This window comes from Chinchilla lanigera, unplaced genomic scaffold, assembly GCF_000276665.1.
Source record: "Chinchilla lanigera isolate Chin_1 unplaced genomic scaffold, ChiLan1.0 scaffold00071, whole genome shotgun sequence".
Lineage (NCBI taxonomy): Eukaryota > Metazoa > Chordata > Mammalia > Rodentia > Chinchillidae > Chinchilla > Chinchilla lanigera.
In genome coordinates this window covers 589627-609697 of record NW_004955472.1, presented here as the reverse complement: position 1 = coordinate 609697, position 20071 = coordinate 589627, and the positions used below count along the sequence as shown (strand labels likewise).

The window sequence follows — 20071 nt, the reverse complement described above, 5'->3', positions numbered from 1 at the left end:
GCGCCTTCCCGGGCTCCGCGAGACAAAGCTGCGGCCCCTCGGGTGGACGGGGCGGCTGCAGGCTCTCCGGCCCTCCGCTCCTCGTCCGCTTGACCCTGGAGCTCCGCTTCCCGCAGACGAGTCGAAGTCGGCCCAGTGCTGGAGTTGCGTGCACAGCTCCTTTAGAGAGTCCGCAGTCCGTCGTTATCTCGCTCCTGGTTCCCAACTCTCTTACCCATTTAACTTGTTTTCGACATTGTTGTCAAAGATCTTTTAAAAAATTGAGAATAGGATCTAAAATCCTCCAGAGCCCTTCCCTACTCCCTCCTGCTTTGAAGTTTAAAAAAATCCTCATTTCTTTTTCTTCTTTGAGACAGGGCTTCACTTTGCCATGATCCTCCTGCCTCAGCCTCCTGAGTGCTGTGATCACAGATACGCGATACCACACCCGGCTCACATTTCTTAGTATGGTAAAGAGCAGCGTTGTTGGGGCCCTACCTCCTTTACCTTCATCTCCTCTCATTTCCCCTGCACCCCCTCTCAGACTTGTACCTCGTGCCGCGTGCATATTGAACTACATGCATTGTATTCTTCTGTTGCCTCCCCCTAACACGCCCTTCCCCTGGGTTGAGGCTTGGTGTCCTTTAAGGCTCAGATCGAGTGTCAGCTTTTCTGGGAAGCCTTCCCTGGCTACTTCCTCTCTGTCTAGTAGGTGCTTGTTCTTGGGCAGAGGCCCCTGTGAGCTCACTGCAGTCCCACGCTGAGCTTCTTAGGCCTATTAGTCTCTGCAGAACAGAGGTTAACATTTTCAGTGGTGAGTCCCCAGCCCCTCGCACGGTCCCAGGCATAAAGTGGCACTTAAACGTTTGGCAGGTGCGGTTTTCACATACCAGATTCCAGTGCACAAACATACTTACTACAGTGGGAGCTCAGAGGAGCTCATGGCCTGGTAATGCAGTCCTTACACGTTTTAGTCTAAGAGGCCTGTACACTCTTAAAAATTATTGAAGACTCCAGCTTTTTTTTTTTTTTTCTTTTCTTTTTTAAATCTCACTATGTAAGTCAGGCTTGTCTTGAACTCACTATGTAGGTCAGGCCGGTCCCAAACTTTTGGTGAGCCTCCTGCCTCAGCCTCTGCGAGCTAGAATCACAGCTGTGTACCACCACACCCTGTAGCTTTTGTTAAAGTGGGTTATATCTATCAATACTTTTATTAGAATGAAAACAGAAAATTTAAAAATATTCATTAAAATAACAAAATCAAATCCATTACACATTATCCATGTAAAATAAATAACATTTTAAGTTAAAAAAATAACTATCCAGATGTAGAGAGGGAGGATCACTGTGAGTTCAAGGTCAGCCTGGGCTACCTAGTGAGTTCAAGGCCAGCCTGAACTGAGTAGTGAGACCTTGTCTCAAAAAAACAAAAAAGCTGGTTGTGGTGGCACACATCTGTAATTCTGGCACTTGAGAGGCTGAGACAGGAGGATTGCTGTGAGTTTGAGGCTAGCCTGGGCTACATAGCTAGTTCAAGGCCAGCCTACACTACACAGTGAGACCCTGTCTCAAACAAACAAACGAACCAACAAACAAAAACCAAAAAAATTACATTTCTCCTCCCTAGATTAGTAAAAGTATGGCACTTATTTTACATTTTTATAAATTTCTTTAATAATTGGCTTAATAGAGGATAACTGGACCCTCAAAATCAGTACTCAGTCTATTTGCTTCACGATGAGATGTAGTTTTATTTAATAGTGGATACGTTGATACTGTACCGAAGCTTGGGCAAATGGTCCTTTCTAAGGGTTAGTTGTGATGTGCTGCCTGAAACCTGCCTTTCTTCTCACTTTTCTATATTATACCTTTATTAGACATGCGTAGTTTTCTGGGTGGGTCTTTCCCCTCTGTAGTGGGGATATTAAGCACAAGGCTTTTGCATTGAGCTACATCACCAGCCCGTTTTTATTTTGATACTAGGTCTTGCTAAGTCACTAAATTTCCCACAGTGGGTTTAAACTCGCAATCTGGCCACTGTATTCTCTTTTTTTGGATTTTTTTCAGTACCGGGAATTGAACTCATGACCACGCGCTTGCCAGGCAGGCGTTGTGCCGCTGAGCTAAATCCCCAGCCCTAAAGACTATATAGTAAGGCAGTACATTTCTTTTTTTTGTTGTTGTTTGGGTTTTTTCCGGTACCGGGAATCGAACTCACGACCCTGCACTTGCCAGGCAGGCGCTGTGCCGCTAAATCCCCAGCCCTGTATTCTCTCTTGTATGGTGGCTGAACTTTTTTGCCTACTTTTACCTGCCCCAAACTTGCTCTGCAGAGCCTGTTTCTTTTCCTACCTTTAATAAAACTTTGCTACTGTTGAAAAAAAAATAAGCCAGGATGTGGTGGTGCACACCTGTAATCCCAGCACTTGGGAGGCTGAGGCAGGAGGTTTGTTACAAATTCAGGACCAGCCTGGGCTACAAAGTGAGCTCAAGGCCAGCCTGAACTGCATAGTGAGACCCTGTCTCAAAAAGAAGAATAAATAAATAAATAGATATGTGAATAGTAAGTAAACAAATAAATTCACAATCCCCTGCTCAAAGCCTCCCAGGGTGCTGAGGTTACACATGTGTACCACCACACCTGGCTCCACGACAATTTTGTAACATCATGCATGGGTCATTTGGAACGTGCTGCTTCATTGGCCATGCAGATCTCCCAAATGTTGACAGATTTCATTATAATGTACCTTATCAAGAAATCATATTCCTTAACATCACGATTGGTTTTTACCAAAAAGCCTTCAAATTTTGGCAAGCCTCATAATAGCAAATTTTCCGGAATTTGAATTTTCATTTGAATGCTCAAATTGTATTATAAACAACTAACACTGTCAGATTTATTTTTCCCTGAAGTGACAGACTTTTTCCTTCTTGAGAAAAGCTTTGTCAGATCTAAATTTGAGAACCATACTTTGTCATTTATTCTTTCAAATGACATAAAAAATAAGCAGAAGCCAAGCATGGTAGCACACACCCGTGATCCCAGAATTTGGGAGGTTGAGGCAGGAATTATCATGAGTTCAAGGCTAGCCTAGGCTATATAACAAGAAAAAGAAAAGCAAAAAGCAGCCCATTCAGTATATGCCTTACTTTTTTTTCATTGCTGAGACAAAATATCTCACACCCAGAGTTAAGAAAGGAAAGGTTTATTTAGCTCACAGTTTGTGGAGGTTTCAGTCCATAATCAACTGGCCCCAAAGCAGGGTGACATGGCACGTGGCCACGGTGCATGGCAGTGGAAGACAACAAAGCAGCAAGAGCAAAAGGGGTGGGGGAGAGCAAGCCTCTTTTCCTCTCTTATATTGTACACAGCCTACTTACCCTGGGGGGGTGGTATCCTTTACACCCATACCATCTCCATGTCCTTCTATTGCACAGGCTCAGGATTTTTTTTTTTTTTTTGTACCAGGAATTGAACTCAGGACCTGGCACTTGCCAGGCAGGCCCCTGTGCCACTGAGCTATATCCTTGGCCAGGCTCAGGATGTTAGCAAAGTGAGAACCTTGGCCCCTTGCTGAGTCATTAAGCTTCTAAACTTCTCAATTTTCAAGTTGACACAATGTATCAATCATTACAGATTACAACTCTAAGAATAGTCCAAGTGCTTTTTTTCAGGAGGAAGTACTTTGTGCATATTTCCTCATTCATCAGATAATTGAAAAGACGTTCTACTCAAGAACTAAGATTTCACAAAGTCAGATTAATCATTTTTTACTATTTCATCAAACGAATTTTTTCTCCCTAGTACTGGAGATTAGACCCTGGGCTTTTGCACTGAGCTACATTTCTATCCCTTTTTTATTCTTTTAAAGTTTGAGGCAGGGTCTAAGTCACCAGATTGCCCAGTCTGAGCCCAAGCTTGTGATCCTCCTGTCTAATGCTTCCAGAGTGCTGGAATTACAGGTGTGTATCACCTGACATTAAATTCTTAAATTGCTAATGGATGGCAGTGAAGAACCTGATGATTATTAGTAGCTTAGAGCCATTGCCTTGATTTGTGCATATATATATATCTATACCTATCATCCATCCATCCATCCATCCATCCATCTATTTATCATCTAGCTATCTTGGTAAGTTGCCCAGGTGGGACTTGAACTTGTGATATGCCTGTGTCAGCCTCCCAGTGTCGGGATTACAGTATGTGCCACTGTGCCTGGTCTACACAATATTTTTGCACTATTAGTGTGGATGCTGACACTGAGAAAGGAAATTAATGTTTTATTAGCATGAAATAAATTTGACCTCTGGATCACTGAAAGGGCCTTGGGAACCTCCAGGTGTCTGAGGGCTACATCTGAAGACCTGCTGGTCTAGTGATTTAGATTCTCTTCCCAGAACTCTCCTCGAGCTGTCGTTAGAGAGCTGTGCGTGATTGCTCACGGGCCCTGAGGACGTGACAGGGAAGTGGCTGCGGGGTAAGCAGCTGTTCTGGGCTCAGAGCTTGAGGAGCTGAGCCTGACCACACAGGTCAGGGAGGCCACAGAAGGGTCTGATCTCCAAGGTCCTCAACTCACGATGCCATGACACGGAACCTGGCCCTTGGGGAACGCAGCAGGATGTGTTGGAGCCGCCACTCTGTGCGTCAAAGATGTGATAATACGCTTGTTTTCCAGTGCTTAGCACGGGCATGGCTTAGTAAATACTGAGTGAATGAATCACAGGTGACAAGAGTGATTTTAGGAAGTTGGCACTGCCCCTAATGGGCTGCCCTGGGGAGGACGAAGTATTTCCATCTGCTTTAAGAAGTCTGTTTTATTTTTTGCAGTGCTAGGGATTGAACCCAGGGCCTTGTGCATGCTAGGCAAGCACACCACCACTGAGCTGCGTCCCCAGCCCTCCATCCAGAGGCGGATGTTAGGGGCAGAGGGCAGCAGGAGGGTAGTGTTTGTGTTCTACTTGGAGGGAGAAGTTCTGAGGAAATGATATACTGGGCTGCAGGGCTGACTAAATAGTCTTGTACGAGATTAGTGGCCAACCCAAGATGACTGCCAGACTTCAAGCAGAACAGGTGGGAGGGGAAGTGCAGAGGGGAGCGTGAGAGCACAGCACCCACTTCCCGAACGGCCTCCCTTCACAGCAACTCCACACAGCCCAGCAGCTGCGACAGGGGTGCCAACACCAGCCTGGCCAGGAGGAGCCTGGCTCCTCCCACTGTAAATTCTCACACCTGGGTCCAGCTCCACCCCGCTTTGCTTCTCCTCAGTTCTAGACAGGACCGCCCCAACCCAGTCATCACCAGTACGCTTGAGATAGCCCCAGGCTAGGCTTTTTGCTTGCTAACTGCTTTAACCAATTGTTATCACAGTTCTGTTAACCTCAGATGTCTGTATTTTATATAGACATTATTTTTAGCAAAGCTGGTTGGTTTTTTGTTGTTGCTGCCTTTTTCACACAGTCTTGGTATACAGTTCAGGCTGGCCTTGAATTCACTATGTAGGCCAGGCTGGCCTCAAACTTGCAGTGATCCCCCTGCCTCAGTTTCAAGGGCTGGGATCACAGACATGGGTCACCATAGGCAGCTTAGCCAAGCTGTTTTTTTTTTTTTTTTTTCAGTCCTGGGACTCAAACTCAGGACCTTGTGCTTGCCAGGCTGGCGCTTGTGCCGCTGAGCTATATCCCCAGCCCAGCAAAGCTCTTTTTGAAAACTCAAATTCAGCTAGGAACTAGATCTGTTCACACACTGAACACTTACAAAGAACAGAGTTCTGGTAGCCACAAAGCAGTGGTAGCTGCTGTCCCAGAGACAAAACTGCCTTGGTGAGGCTTAGGTGCTGGCTAGGGTGGTGACAACAAGAACAGCACGGCTTCTCAGGCACGTCTTCCCAGCGAGGGTGACTTCAGGGCTAAGGAGGTCAAGGGCCTGCGAGGGCACACTGCTGGGCCTCTGCTGCTTCCACGCATCCGGATTCAGCTGGGTGACAGCACCCTCCCCACTGCCCGGGGAGGAATCTTTCATCTCCTCGAGAAGCCAGGCAAGTGTCTAGGTAGAATCACCTTTATTGGAGCGTGACTGCTTGGGGTTTACAACCCCGCAGTCCCAGAAGTAGCTGGGCTGGGAGACAGAAAGTATCAAAAAAGGATGAGTTGAGCGGACAAGGCTGTGGGCATTGGCGGGAAGCTGCTGGCAGGGTGCAGCGGGCTGGGGCCCTGGCAGGTTCAGACTGAGGTACAGCGGCGTTAATAATACTCTTGGAGCATTAATACTCGGGGGAGGGTAGGCACTGGGGGCCCTAGGGCACAAAGGCACTTGGAAGGGAGGGTGGGTGTGCAGCGGGTCTAGGCAGGGCCTGGCCCGGGGTCTGGCAGGCACTTGGCGAGTGCGGGGTGGGCCCCGACGGCACAGAGGCTTTGGTAGCGGCGGGCAGTCTCTGGGCTGGGTCTGCACCGAGGAGAAGTGGCTTCTCTAGTGCTCATCCCGAAGCTCTGAGGGCAGGAACTTGTACTGCTGCTGCCGGATCTGGGCCAGCTTCTTCCGCGCCTCCTCTAACTCTCGTTCCTTCCGAAGCATCTCTTCCTGCGCCGCAATGATCTGCGGGGCGAAGGGCCAGACCCACTCAGAGAGTGTGCTTGCGGGGCAGAGGGCCGGTGGACAGCACGGGCAAGGTGGGTGCTCCCGACAGTGCCCCTCAGAGCGGCTCACCTGGGCAATGCCCCCGACCATCTTCTCCTTCACCACCACCGTCTCATTCTCCTGGTCCTCAAACGCCGCAGCCTTCTGGGCTGCCTTCACCAGGTTATCGGAGGCCCGCTTCACTGCGTTTCCAGCAGCCTGTGTGGGGCCAAAGGGCAAGAGAGCTCAGGCGGGGCTGTGCGGGGACTCTCCCTCAACCCCCTCCTTAAGTGCCCACCTCCGGGGGACGGTTTAAAGCAATACAACCGAGCGGCAGCGGGGTGGGTCAGGGCTCCTCACCTGCAGCCGCTTCATGGCCTCTGAGTCCTGGTCAGCCTTGACCTTGCAGGCCACAAGGAGCTGGGCCGTGGAGGCGGCTACCTGCTTGGCTGAGGAGATGAGCTTCTCCTGGCTGGCATGGCCTTGGACAGCTGCGTTGGCTGCCTCACACAGGTTGTTGGTGGCTGCAGCCACCATCCGGGCCTAAGGCAGAGAGAGTCGCGTTAAAATACGCCTCTCGGCCTACCCTCCCCCCACAGCCTTTTCAAGTCTCCCAAACTCAGAGAGACCGAGCGTTGTACACTCACAGCAGAAATGAGGCCCTGGGACCACTGCCCATCGTCCAGTGCGTTGGCGGGGATGGCGCCCACCTGGGAGGACGGAGGAGCGCCTACTTAGACCCACGCTCTCCCCACTCTGAAGCCTCTCGGCTGAGGATGAGAGCGGATCACAGAGCTGCTGCCCTGCTCTCCTCTCCCGAGTGTTTAAGAGCTCACCTTCCCCTGAGCCACCAGCTCCCTCTGCGCAGCGGATGCAGCTTTCACCAGTGCACTGGTGGCCGCTGCAATGGACTTGGCAGCTTCCAGGATCTGCTCCTCGAAGTTCAAGGACTCGTCTGCCTCCTGCGGTGAGGGGAGACCGGGTGCACATGCAAAGTCAGTGCGGGAACCAAAGGTAGAGACCTCTCGTCATGCAGGTGGGCGAAGCGGCAGGACTGACCTTGGGTTTGGCCCGGGGCTTCAGCTGCTCTAGCTTTTTGGCTGCAGCCTCAATGGCTGCTGCAGCTCCCAGGAGCTCATTCTCAGCAATGACCGTGGGGTCCTCTGGGTCCACCCATTCTGTTCCTAGGGATGGAGGGGAAACGAGGGGGCTGAGGCAGAGGAGGGAAGCCAGAAGCACTGGTGAGCTCGGATCACCTGCGGGAACTGTCGCGGGAGAGCTAGCTCACGCCGTGCAACCAGGAAGCAGAGACCACACCACAGCAAGGCCCGCACCCCCGTTCCTGGTCACCCCTCACCCTTCATGGCCTCAGCAGCCTGGATGAGCTCAGTGACTGAACCCGCCACTCGCTTTGAGTGTCCCGTCAACTGCTGCTTCAGTTCTGGGTTTGGCTTCTGCAGAGTCTGGGCAACGAAAAGCATGAGATCTCAGGTTCTGCCCGGTCCAGGAAGCAGGGCCAACCATGCCCCTGACCGCCCGCCCTGGGGCGCCCACAGCACAGTGCTCCACAGAGCGGCACCGCGCTCCACAGTGCCCCACCTTCCCAGCCACGCCACACAGCATGCGCACACCGTGCAGAGTGGGGCCTGCCACTCACCGGCTGACAAGGAGCAAGAGTGGTGAAGTGAGAAGGAGGAGATGACGAAGGCAGAGGGAGGGAGGCCAGGTAGAAGAGTGCAGACAGAAAAGAGGAAGAGGTGAGTGGGAGAGCAACAGTAAGAATGGTGGGGCCCCAGAGGAAGGGAGCCTTGGAAACATGAACAGATTTGGGAAACAGATGGTACAGTAGGGAGGGGATCTGGGGAAAAAGTAACCAAGTCTGAGGCTCCTGGGAAGAGAACTGTGGGGTATTCTGTGGTGCTGGGGATGGAACCCAGGGCTTTTGCACTGAACGGTATCTCTAGCCCTTTTTAATTTTTTAAATTTGAGACAGAGTCTTGCAATGTCACTAAGTTGGCCAGGCTGGATTCAAACTTGTGATCCTCCTGCCTCAGCTTCCTAGAGTGCTACGATTACAGGTGTGTGCCACCACACCCAGCAGGACTGTGTACTGGGGGTGCCGAGAGGAGGTGCAAACAACGCCGTCCTTACCAGTAGCACATGGTCCAGCAGTTCCAGATAGCCATTGGCACACTCCCGGCCAAAGTGCAGGGCTCGAAGCCGTACTTCAGGTGCCACTTCTGGGTGATACGCTGCTTCCTGTGCCCAGAGTAGTGTGTTAGCTTCCGGGCCCCAGATCGCCCAAGCCCCGGAGTTCTGCTCCCTCCTGTTCTGCCCCAAGTTGTCTCACGACCAGCACTCCTACCTTGCAGGCTCGAAGCATATCTGCAATAGCACGGCGGCTCAAATTGGCTGTGGCAATGACATCCTCCTGGCGACAGGAGTTGCCAGCAGCAACAGCTTTGGCTGTCGCCATGGTAATACCCTTGGTCATTCGGATGAAATCTTCTGGGGTAGAAGTCTTGGCAGGTGGCTCTGGGGAACAGAAAACCTGTTGGGCAGAAGAAGAAGAAAGACTTTGTAGTGACTGAGACTATAAGATAATTCAGCACCCTGTCTTTTGGTGTTTTTTTTTTGGCTTTTTTCCGGTACCGGGAATCAAACTCACGACTTTGTGCTTGCCAGGCAGGCGCTGTGCAGCTGAGCTAAATCCCCAGCCCCTCAGCACCCTGTCTTTGTGTGATGTGACTTGTTCATCCTTGTATTCCTTCAATAAACTGCCACAGAGAACTTACTGTAGGTAAAGGTTTTTTCTTCTTCTTTTTTGAGACAGGGTCTTACTATGTAGTTAAAGCTGGCTTTGAACTTTAGGTAGCTCAGGATGGCCTCAAATTCAGTGATCCACCTGCCTTAGCCTCCTGAGTGCTGGGATTACAGGTGTGTGCCACCACATCTGGCTTGTGGGTCAAATTCTTGCAGATGGTCCTATATAATAGCTAGGAGAGTAACAGAAGGCAGCTGATCACTTCTAACTTAAGTATTGGGGAAGGTTTGTTTCAAATTAAAAATAGCAGCAGCAGCTCTTGACTGGGGTCATAGCTCAGTGGAAGAACATAGTGCTTATCATGTACGAAGAAGCCCTGGGTTCAATTTCCAGGACTACCAAAAAAAAAGAAAAAAAAAGAAAGTTATAGATTTTGGGTGGGCTTTCATTCCTAAATTACAAAGAACGCCTGAAGGGATGTATGACAGAAGTGGAACAAAAATGAGCTAGGCATGGTGCCACATGCCTGTTATCCTGTTGTCCCAGCACTTTGGAGGCTGAGGCGTGAGGATTACTTTTGAGTTCAAGGCCATTCTCTGCCAGAGTTCAAGAGCAGCCTGAAGTACACAGTGAAACCCCACCTCCAAAAAAAAAGTGGACCAAAAAGGATGTGCATCTTTTTTTTTTGTTTGTTTGTTTTCCAGTACCTGGAATCGAACTCAAGACCTTGCACTTGCCAGGCAGGCACTGTGCTGCTGAGCTAAATCCTCAGCCCCTGAGGAAGTGTATCTTAAGAGATAAAGATAAACTATATACAGGAAGCCATTTTTGGTAAATGGTAGGACATAAATAATCAAGATGTCAAGTGGAAGGGATCAAGGAACGTTCTAGAATACAAGAATGGTAGAGAAAAGGTTGTTCAACTCTTCAGTACCAGAGTAAAGAACTTGGGTTTCTTTTTCTTCTCTTGAGACAAAGTCTCACTATGTAGCATGTAGCCCAGGCTGACTTGTGATCCTCCTGGCCTCAGTCTCCTGAGTATTGGGATTACAGGCATGTGCCATCACGCCTGGCTTGGAATTTTCCATATGTGAAATTCACAACAACACTTTGACGTATGTGCCAATCATCCAACGTTAGTAAATGAGGGTGGCAGCTTCTGAGTGAGGTGCCGGGTAGGGACACACTGGGAGATGAGGGCGGCCAGGTACTTGCTCTCGTGCGGCTTCCTGTCTAGTTTTGGATACAGGCAATGAACAGGTGAGAAACACAGAACTGTGGCGGGGCTTTGAGAGACGTGAGAGTTACAATGAGAAATAAAGAGGAAGCCCTGTAGCTGTGGATGTAGCTCAGCAGTAGAGCACTTGCCTCATGTGTGAGGCCCTGGGTTCCATCCCAGCACCACACACACAAAAAAGCGTATTTCAGATAGGACCTTAGGGAGGGCATGAGGAGGTGACATTAAAGCTAAAGAATCAGAAGCAGCCAGATGTTCAACAAGCCAGCGGCATAAGCGCCTGCCTGGCAAGCGCAAGTCCTGAGTTCGATTCTCAGTACAAAAAAAAAAAAAAAAGAAGCCAGTGGCAAATGCCAGCCTTCAGCTGACAAAGCCTGGCCTGTTCTGACAGAGTCCATGGGATCACAGTGGAGAAAGAAAAATGGAGTGACACACTGGGGAAGTGGGCAGGGGCTAGTGGGCTTAAAGAAGTGAAGTGACACAATCTTTTACACATACGGAAAATCACTACTATTATTGTTTTATAGTGCTAGGCATTCAGCCCAGGGCTTCATGTATGCTAGCCATGGACTCTACACTGAGCTATATCCCAACCCCAATTTCTGTTTTTAATTCTGAGGACTAGGTGTGGTGGCACATGCCTGTAATCCTGGCACTTGCGAGGCTGAGGCAGGAGGATCATTGCAACTTCGAGACCTGCTTGGGCTCCATAGTGAGTTCAAGGCAGCCTGATGATATTAGCAAAACCCTGCCTCAACCCCAACTAAAGAGAAAAAAAAAAGAACATGGTAATTCTGGCTACTGTGCAGAAAAAATGGGTTGGAAGATGCAAGTACTAAGTGTACAGATCAAACAGAATAGCGTATAAATCCAGCTCTGGGTTGATGATGGTTTGGACAGAAGGGAGCACTACCAGCCTTGCTGACAGGCTGAGGAGACCTCAGAGACACTAAAGCTGCTTCTGGCTTCAGGAGCCAAGTCATTCAGAGGATCATTTACTGAATAGGGAAGACCAGGGAAGGATCAGCTTTTAGAGGCAGAAAATTAGGAGTTCCAATTTGGACATCGCCACAAAGAGGTGAAAACAACATAAGAAAGATGAATTCAGAATTTTTTTTTTGTACCAGTAATCAAACTCAGGACCTTGCACTTGCCAGGCAGAATTCAGAATTAGAAAGATGGGCAAGGGGTTTAGCTCAGTGGTGTAGCACCTGCCTGGCAAGTGCCAGGTCATGGGTTTGAGTCCCAGTACCCTCCCCGCCTAAAAAAAAAAGAGAGAGAGTAGAATTACAAAGATCAATATTAGAGAGGAGAATGGTAGAGACTGACAGCAGGGAGACCAGGCAGAAAGTTGGTACAGCTGGCAAAGTGCGGGAGAGCTAACCAAAGTCTGAACAAGGCTGTGGACAGAGAGGGAATGGAGAGCCACAGGTGGTGGTGCACACTTGTAATCCCAGCATTCTGGGAGGCTGAGGCAGGAGGATCTCAAATTCTAGCCCACTCTAGGGCCCTTACTTAGTGAGACTCTGTCTCAAAATAAAAATTGCTGGGGATGTAGTTCAGCCCTTGATGGGTTCAACTCCTAGTACTAAAAAAAAAGAAGGAATGGAGAAGGGGAGCTGAGGGCCTGGCAGTGCCAGCATGTGAGGGCAGTGAGGTGAAAGAAGACTGAAGCAGAATCTTCACAACTGGGGGTTGCTAAGTATGGTGTGGTGTGCATGTGTGCATGCCTGTAATCCCAGCAGAGGCAGGAGGACTGCCTCAAGTTTGAGGTCAGCCTGAAGTGCATAGTGACACTTTCTCAAAAGATAAAACAACTGGGGGTTGCCATGACTGCCATGCATAGAAGTGATGCATCATGCAGAACTGGATGCCAACAGGCAACAGAGAGAAACTCAGAACTGGAAATCAACTTCTTAGAGAATGACAATGAAAGTACAGACTCAGGTTCAGGCGTGGTGGCACAGTCCATAATCCAAGCACTCAGTAGGCTGAGGCAAGAGGATTGCTGCCAAGTTTGTGGCCAGCCTGGGCTCCAAAGTGAGTTTAAAGCCAGCCTGAACTGCATAGCGAAACCTTGTCTCAAAAAGATGAAAAAAAAGTGTAAACTCCCCTAATAGAAGGCCTGAGGAAGGCTGTACAATTCTGGAATTGCTACTACATTTACTAAGTTAGCGGTGATTCAGTAGCTGCTGCTGAAGAGATGTTGGAGAAACAAGAGGAAAGACCGGTGCTAAGAAAGCCAAAGGAAGCAGGGCACGTGGTACACTGCTACAATTCCAGCACAGTGGGAGGCTGAGGCAGGAGGACTGGAAGCTGAAGCCCAGCCTAGACAATGTAGCAAGACCCTGTCTCATAAAAGGACTGCGGATGTAAAAGCCCCCATCCTGCGGATGTAAAAGCCCCCATCAAAAAAAAAAAAAAAAAAAAAGCAAAATGAAGGCCAAAGGTACAAGGAATGTCAAAGATGGGCTTATGAACAGTCAAATGCTGTGGGGACACGGGGGTGCTGGAGGATGAAGGCCAAGAAAAGGCTGCTGGATGTGGCAAGCAGCAGGCCTTTGGTGACGGGACAAGCGAGGAGGAGGATGGTGAGAGCAGAGTTCTCATCGCTAAGGTGCCAACAGGTGAGGGAGAGAAGCCGGACGTGTACATCACGTGAGAAGTTCTGCAGCGGGAGAGGAGGTGTGTGACACTTCGCCTGTGAGGCGCCCTGTCCCTATCTCGGGTGTCCTCCGACTCCAGTCGGCGACGCCCAGATGCGTGCTCACCGCCAGCTCCTGCCGGATGTGCTCTGTGGTGGCCTCCAGGGCCCGAGTGCCTTTGGTGGCCTCGTCTTCCACAGCCTTCACGGTCTTGAGCAGTGACGTCACGTTTGTCACCATCACCTGCAATATCACAGAAGTGGGGAGGGACTGTTTTGAGGAACAGGAGGAAGTATTTTATTGGCCCCTTGCTGATGTTGCCTGTTTCCTCCGACCTTGGCAGAATTCTTGAGCTGCCACACTGCGGGGTCATCCCCGACTTTGCCAGCTGCAGCCTTTGTTGCACTGATGAGGTCTCCCAGGGCCTTGGCTACATCCTTCACTGCATTGATCAGCACCACCTGTGGGAGGGAGGTGACGCTGGTTTTTTGGAGGAAAGGGAACAGGAAGTGGTTCTCGCTAGACTTAGGAAGGTTAGGTAGATACCTGCGTCTCAGGGTCCTCAGCTCCTAGGCTGGCTGCACCAAGCTTGACCACGTCAGCAAGGCGAGTGATGGTGGCCACAGAGGACTGGGCAGCCTGTGCCAACTTCTCCTGGCTCCCAGCTGCATTCTGCACCAGCACCTTGGTGTCCTCTACCAGCACCTTTGCAGTCTTCAGAATGCCCTCCCTGCGGGAAGCTCAGCCTAGTCAGCGTTCCTCAGGTCTCCCTACCCACTCCAGCTGGGCCAAGGTTCCCGACCCAGGTTCTCCCCAGTGAGCTATTTGTATCCTGCCTCTTCCCACTGCTGGTCTGCCTCCGGCTGGCCAGTTCCCTCTCCTCACCGGTGGTCAGCGAAGGTCTCAGCACCCTCGCGGTTGAGCGTGCCAGCCGTAGCAAACATGATGGTGGTGTCGAGGTCAGCAATGATACCGGACACAGCACTGGCTGCTGTGATGCAGGCCTGCGTGCCACGATTCCCAGCCTGGAGTGCAGCCAGGACGTGGGAGACCTGGAGTGGGGAGAGTTGCACGGTGCCATGTCAAAGGGAAGGATTACCCAGGAAAAGGCTGAGAGAAGAGGGCTGGGAAAGCTGGAGGAGGGCGGGAAAGACCCCAGCTTGTGAAGCCAGTCTCACAGCCCACAGGAAGAGCAGTCACCTTCTCAGAGACTCTCCGGGCACACTCTATAAGCTCCTTCTTGGTGTAGGCATCGCTGGGGCTGCACTGCAGGGCGCCCGCCTTGGTGACCAAAGCGGCACATCCGTGGCCCAGCTCCTGCACTCGGTGCTTGATGTGGGTACCTATCTGCGAGAGGAGGAGGGTTCAGAGCAGCACGGGGGCCCGCACGTGCCGCGGTTACCAAGGGCTGACCGGGCTGTGAGAACAAGCTCCCGCACAGACTTCTCTGGTTTCAAACCCTTTAGGCAGGAGGTCCCCTCCCACACATGGCAACAACAGCATACAGAGGCCAGCTGGTGAGGGCTGTGTTAAGCACAGGGTGGAGGAAGGAGAGAAGCACTTCATGCTTGAGGATCTGAATCAGAGGGCCACGGATTACAGCCTGACCCACAGGAGACTGGGAAGGCTTTGGTGGGTGGAGGTGAGGTATGGCCTGCTAAGATCCAACTGCTGGCTTTCTTGGAAAGCCAGGAAGCTGGAGAAGGACGACCTTCATCAATTTGCAACAAGGAAGAACTGAGAAGGAACAGAGGGGATGCGCACTTGCACACAGCAGGGGAGAAGCCACAGGCCCGGACAAGGGTGAGGAGAAGCGCGAGAGGCAGGATCGAGACAGCCGTCTCCTTTAACCCTGTGACTGGAGGTTCACACCCTGGTCCCGACACACGGCCCAGATCACTCCGCGGTGCAGCAGCCTGAGTCTGGGCTGCCCTTTCTACGGCAGTCAGGGGAGGACGAGGGCAGGGCAGACCTGAGGCTGACGGGTGGCAGGGGGGCATGCCCTGGACTTCCTGTCTGGGGGGAGGCGAAGGTCAGCGCTGCCTCCATGCTTACCTCTTCGTTTTCAGCAGCCACAGCTGCAGGCTTGGCCTGAGAGGCCAGTCGGCCATAATCGCTGGTCAGCTGATTGGCCAGAGGGCCCAGCTCATCAGGGCTGGTGTTTGACTTGGTCACCTAGCAATAACGGAAGAAGTGAGGCTCTGTCCAAACTCAGCTCTTCAGAGGGAGTCCTCTTAAGAACTCCCTAACTCACCATCTCCTGTACAGTGACTGCGATGGCCTTGGCTGTCCGCACCATAGTTGTCTGGTAATCCACAAAGGAACCTTCTGGCTCACCCATTGGTCCTTCATCTAGCTGAGAGGGAGGATGGAGGAAGGGCAGACTGTCAAGGTCTCGGCCACTGTGCTCGAGCCCTGGGCCAGAGTAGCCTCTGTGTCCAAAGCACCCCATGACTAACCTGGTTGATGCCCTGGGTGATGGAGTCCACCATGCCACCAACGACCCCTGCAGCACTGGCTGCCTCGTTGAGGGTTGTTGTTAGGTCCTCCACGGCCTCTGTCATCATCTGCACAGCCTCCTCCAGGGCTTCCTGGGTGTGAGCTGCTTGCTGTGGGGCAGGTGAGTAAGGTGAAGGGAGCCCTGCAGGTTCTCCTCCTTCACTTCTCATTGGCAGCAGCCCCACGCCCTCACTACCTTGGGGTTACCGCCAGCTTCCTTGGCAGTGTACAGCAACTGCAGGGCAGACTCCGCCAGCGTTTTAGTTTGGTCCAGAAGTGCCATCTGCTGTGGGTGGCTCAGGGTCTTGGAGGCAGCACCCACTGCAGCCAGGGTGAGTGGCTCAAAGTACTGGGCCATCTGGGACACCTGAGGCAGGGGGTTGAAACAGGGCTCAGGCGCTGTGTCTCTCTCCCTTCCCTCTGGACTCCTCACGTGTCGCCCTGGGTACCTTGTGTCCCAGCTGGGAGGCTTCAGCCCGGGCAGCACCGGCCAACGGCTCAATGAGATGTGAGATCTCCTGCACTGCAGTAAGCATCTGAGTGTGCAAGGCCTGGAGAGGAAGTGGACACCAGCACTGAACTGTGACTATAGGGCCCTCTGGCAAACAATTCCACTCTTTCAATTTTTGTTGTTTGCTTTTTTGGTACAGGGGGTGAACCCAAGGCCTGGCGTGTGCTAAGCACATGGTCTACCACAGCTACACTCCCAGCCTCCGCTTACTTCACAGAGAACCTCCTCGCCCTCCAGGCACGCCCTCGCCTTTTGCCATCTCTGTGACGCCAGCTCCCCGAGCCCCATCTTCTCTAAGTCAGACATTTCCCTTCCCACACACAACCTCCTCCTACCTCTTGAGAGATTCCCTCACGGGGAGCAAGCTGCTGGCTGACCGCGGCAAGAGAAGCCTGGTCTAGGTCCCGCAGACAGCTGTTCAGAGCTGCGATGGCTGTCTCACACTCCAGCTGCCCCGGGGCCTTGTCCCTGCAGAAGCAGCACAGGTCCCACACCGAAAACATCCCCGTAGACAAGGCTAGCCTAGCACTGCCCTGTGTCCAAGTCTGGAACAAGTGTCCTTAACACCCCCCACAGAACTGCACAAGTGTTCACCCACTGTACTTGGCCGCAGTGTTTGTCTCCCAGCCACACTGGTTCTCCAGCCCTCAGTACCTCATGCTTGTGATAAGCTTCTTGATGGAGTCTGAGACCGTCCGGGAGTGGCCGGCCAGAACCGACCAGCGTGGGGGGTCCCGGGGATTGACGGCTAGGGCCCGGGCTGTCTGGATGAGTCCCCCAGCGCTCTCCAACATTGTCTTGGCAGAGATCACAATGGGCTCCATGGCGGCCCGGCCCTGGGGAGGGGGAAGGCAGCACGTGAGTGTGGTAACCCTTCGGAAGAGGTGATGTGCGGGCCTTCCCACTGCCTCACCTCAGGACTGATCTGGGCGGGAATGCTGGCGAACTCGGGGTTGGCGGCAAAGGCGCTGAGATTGTCCACAGCTTCCAGCAGAGGGGCTGTTGCTGCTCGGCACTGGGCACGGTTCTCTTCCGTGAAGGCCCCGTCTAGAGCCTGCAAGGCACGGGGAGGCCCTGCGCGCTCAGCCCACAGGCACAGCGGGTGACGCCCAGACCTCCCTGCAGGGCTCAGAGGACGGGGAAGGCCGGCAGCGCTCCGCCGGGGTAGGAAAGGACTTGGGCTCAGGCAGAGGGCACCTGGCAGAACGCTTCCGAGGATGAGTGGGGGACTTGAGGGACAGGAGATGAGATAGGTCAGGTGATGATGGGAATTCGAATGCTACGAACCTTGATGGTCTTGACGAGATTGGCTGTGCTATTAGCCACTTCCTTGGCTGACTGCACAAACTGGCGCTTGGCAGTAGGGTTGGCGGTCCGGGCAGAAGCCAGGCGGCAGCTGTTACACAGCGCAGAGGTGTGTTTGGCCACAATGGTGGCTGCAGAGAGCACCTATGGAGACAGACGTGCGAGAGTCAGGGTGAAGGCAGGAAAGAGGGTGCAGACCATGGCGGGTGCAGCGCGACACTTGTGGAAGTCTACATAGGAGCAGACAGTTACTTCTACGTCAACGTTTGGGAGACGCCTCAAGGTGAACCAGGTATAGGGAGTGGGACGTAAAGGAGATATACGCATGGGGAGAAACCAAAATAGGGCAAGTGGGAGAATAAGCTGAAACGTCCCTAGGGGAGTTGTGAACTCAGCACCGACGGGGAGAACCATGAGCAACGTGGAAGGCAAGGGCACAGAGGCAGAGGCTGTGTGTGCAAGGTCAGAGGCAGGCCCCTTCCCTCTCCTCCCCAGCGTGTGCTCCACCTCCCTCTTTCCCTTGGGGTCTAGTCCATCTCTTCCCTTTGCCCACGGTACCTGTTCCCTTGTGTTACCTGTGCCTGGGTACAGCCAGGCTCCCCCAAACTCTGACACGCCATCTGGATTGCCTGGTTTGCACGGGCAAACTGAGTGGGTTCCACCAGCCCTTGCTGTCCTGCTTGGCTGTTGGGGTCAGAGACACCAACCAGATAAGCCGCCTGAGAGAAAGAGGAGTTGCGTAAGGAATATAGATCATGGCCGGGAAGTGAAGAGTGGGGGCAAGGGGGCTAAGTTTAGAGAACAGGCCTTACTCTCCTGAGTTCTACATTACTAGAGGCACAGTAATGAACTAGAGTTATACTATAAAAGAGAAAAAAACTCTCGTTAAATTTTTTCAAACGTTTCAGAAGATTAAGAGCAAAATTGTGTGTGTGTGTATGTGTGTGTGTGTGTGTGTGTGTGTGTGTGTGTATCACTGGGGGAAAAGTATAGTTTACTGCAAGTAGAAGAAAAAAATTTGAAATGGTTAAAATGATTCTTAGAATTATATAAAAGATGAAACAAAAAGTCTGAGAGAGACAGACAGAGACAGAGTGGGTGTGGTGGCTCAGCTATTTAAGGTACTGGGGCAGAAGGGTCACTTGAGCCCAGGACTTTGAGGCCAGCCTGGGCAACAAAATGACTCTGTTCAAAAAACAAAAACACACTCAGGAGGCTGAGGCAGGAGGACTGTCATGAGTTTAAGACCAGCCTGGGCTACAAAGTGAGCTCAAGGTCAACTTGAACTGCATAGCGAGACCCTATCTCAAAAAGACAAAAAAACAAAAACTGAAAAAACCCCAAAACAACATGGCTTTAGAACTAGAGGCTGTTAAGCTAATTAACACTGATAATACTTCCAAACTTCAGAGACTGGGAAAGCAGGAAGGGAGAGGTATAATGGTTGACAGCATTGTAATATTTGATTCCTACTTCAAGTAACACATAGTAGCTCTGCTTTTTCCTCCTTGTGCTTTCCCAGAAGAAGTCACGCCACACACAGGGCACCCAGTGTAGCAGGCGGTGGCGAAGACGAGGGAACAGCAGCACAGTGGCAGGCTTTCAGGGCCAAAGTCTGAGATGAACTCTCAAGTCACTCTGCCACAAGTACTTGTGTTTTAAAGCAGACATTCTGAAATTCTAGGCAGTTTTATACTTGGTAAGGTAGAAGAAGACAGTGAAGAAGTGCCTCCAGTAACAAAATTTTGTGATGTGCCATTTTAATAAAAATGGCCTTGTGGTTAGAGAGTGTAATCGTAACCAAAGCACCAAAGTTTAGGGGTTACAGTGATCAGAATCCCTGGTGTTCAATAACTGCTGACAAATACGTCCAACTCAGGAGGGAGAAAACTCCAGGTTCAAGGGAGTTGGCTTTGTAGACAAGAACTCCCGGATTTATCCACAAGTGAGTCAGGCAGAGGCGCACAGGGAGGGAAAGCAGGGGCTGCTCTAGGGACCCATCCCAGGGAGATAACCTGTGCGGCCGCCTCGGTGAAGCCACAGAGAGCCTTGGAGGCTGTGGCAATGGCCTCTCCAAACTCTGGCAGGTTCCCATTCTTGGCGTTTTGGGAGATGCCAGTCATGGCCTCACCCAACACCTGAGGAACAGAAGGTATCAGAAGGTTCAGATAATGTTCTTTAAGTACTAGGGCATCATGCTGTAGTTTCATCTTTTTTGTTTGTTTTTGAGACAGGGTCTCACTTTGTAGTTCAGGCTGGCCTTGAACTCACTATGTAGCTTAGGCTGGCCTTGAACTCAGTGATCCTCCTGCCTCAGCTTCCTGAGTGCTGAGATTACAGGCATGTGCCACCATGCCCAGGTGGTTAGTTCCATTTTCTTGCCCTCTTTCTGCCTGGGCTTCCAGCTAACTTACTTTGGAATTCTCCATGACGCTGTCCAGGCAGCCGAAGTAGGACATATCACTGATGGGCTGGACCGGGTTCTCCAGGAGCTCCCGCACTGTCTGTGTAGTGGGAG

At 51.6% G+C, this 20071-nt stretch overlaps 1 protein-coding gene across 3 annotated transcripts in view; it reads right to left on the bottom strand.

Annotated features, from left to right (window-relative positions):
- Nucleotides 1-6021: 6021 nt before the first annotated feature.
- The window catches only part of Tln1 (talin 1), a 34738-nt gene continuing 20688 nt past the window's right edge, over nt 6022-20071 (bottom strand). For all 3 annotated transcript variants that reach the window (XM_005401002.2, XM_005401004.2, XM_013522935.1), the window contains 26 exons: nt 19968-20057; nt 19569-19691; nt 18129-18272; nt 17536-17697; nt 17162-17302; nt 16903-17084; nt 16584-16716; nt 16187-16288; nt 15934-16104; nt 15698-15847; nt 15493-15594; nt 15294-15413; nt 14439-14585; nt 14124-14290; nt 13785-13968; nt 13574-13699; nt 13365-13481; nt 8958-9143; nt 8744-8851; nt 7950-8055; nt 7652-7776; nt 7429-7554; nt 7240-7302; nt 6953-7135; nt 6683-6811; nt 6022-6571 (listed from right to left, as the gene is read on the bottom strand). In XM_005401002.2, the coding sequence (XP_005401059.1) occupies nt 6446-6571; nt 6683-6811; nt 6953-7135; nt 7240-7302; nt 7429-7554; nt 7652-7776; nt 7950-8055; nt 8744-8851; nt 8958-9143; nt 13365-13481; nt 13574-13699; nt 13785-13968; nt 14124-14290; nt 14439-14585; nt 15294-15413; nt 15493-15594; nt 15698-15847; nt 15934-16104; nt 16187-16288; nt 16584-16716; nt 16903-17084; nt 17162-17302; nt 17536-17697; nt 18129-18272; nt 19569-19691; nt 19968-20057 (3513 nt within the window). In that variant the 3' untranslated portion in view covers nt 6022-6445. The remainder of the gene's footprint in view (nt 6572-6682; nt 6812-6952; nt 7136-7239; nt 7303-7428; nt 7555-7651; nt 7777-7949; nt 8056-8743; nt 8852-8957; nt 9144-13364; nt 13482-13573; nt 13700-13784; nt 13969-14123; nt 14291-14438; nt 14586-15293; nt 15414-15492; nt 15595-15697; nt 15848-15933; nt 16105-16186; nt 16289-16583; nt 16717-16902; nt 17085-17161; nt 17303-17535; nt 17698-18128; nt 18273-19568; nt 19692-19967; nt 20058-20071) is intronic.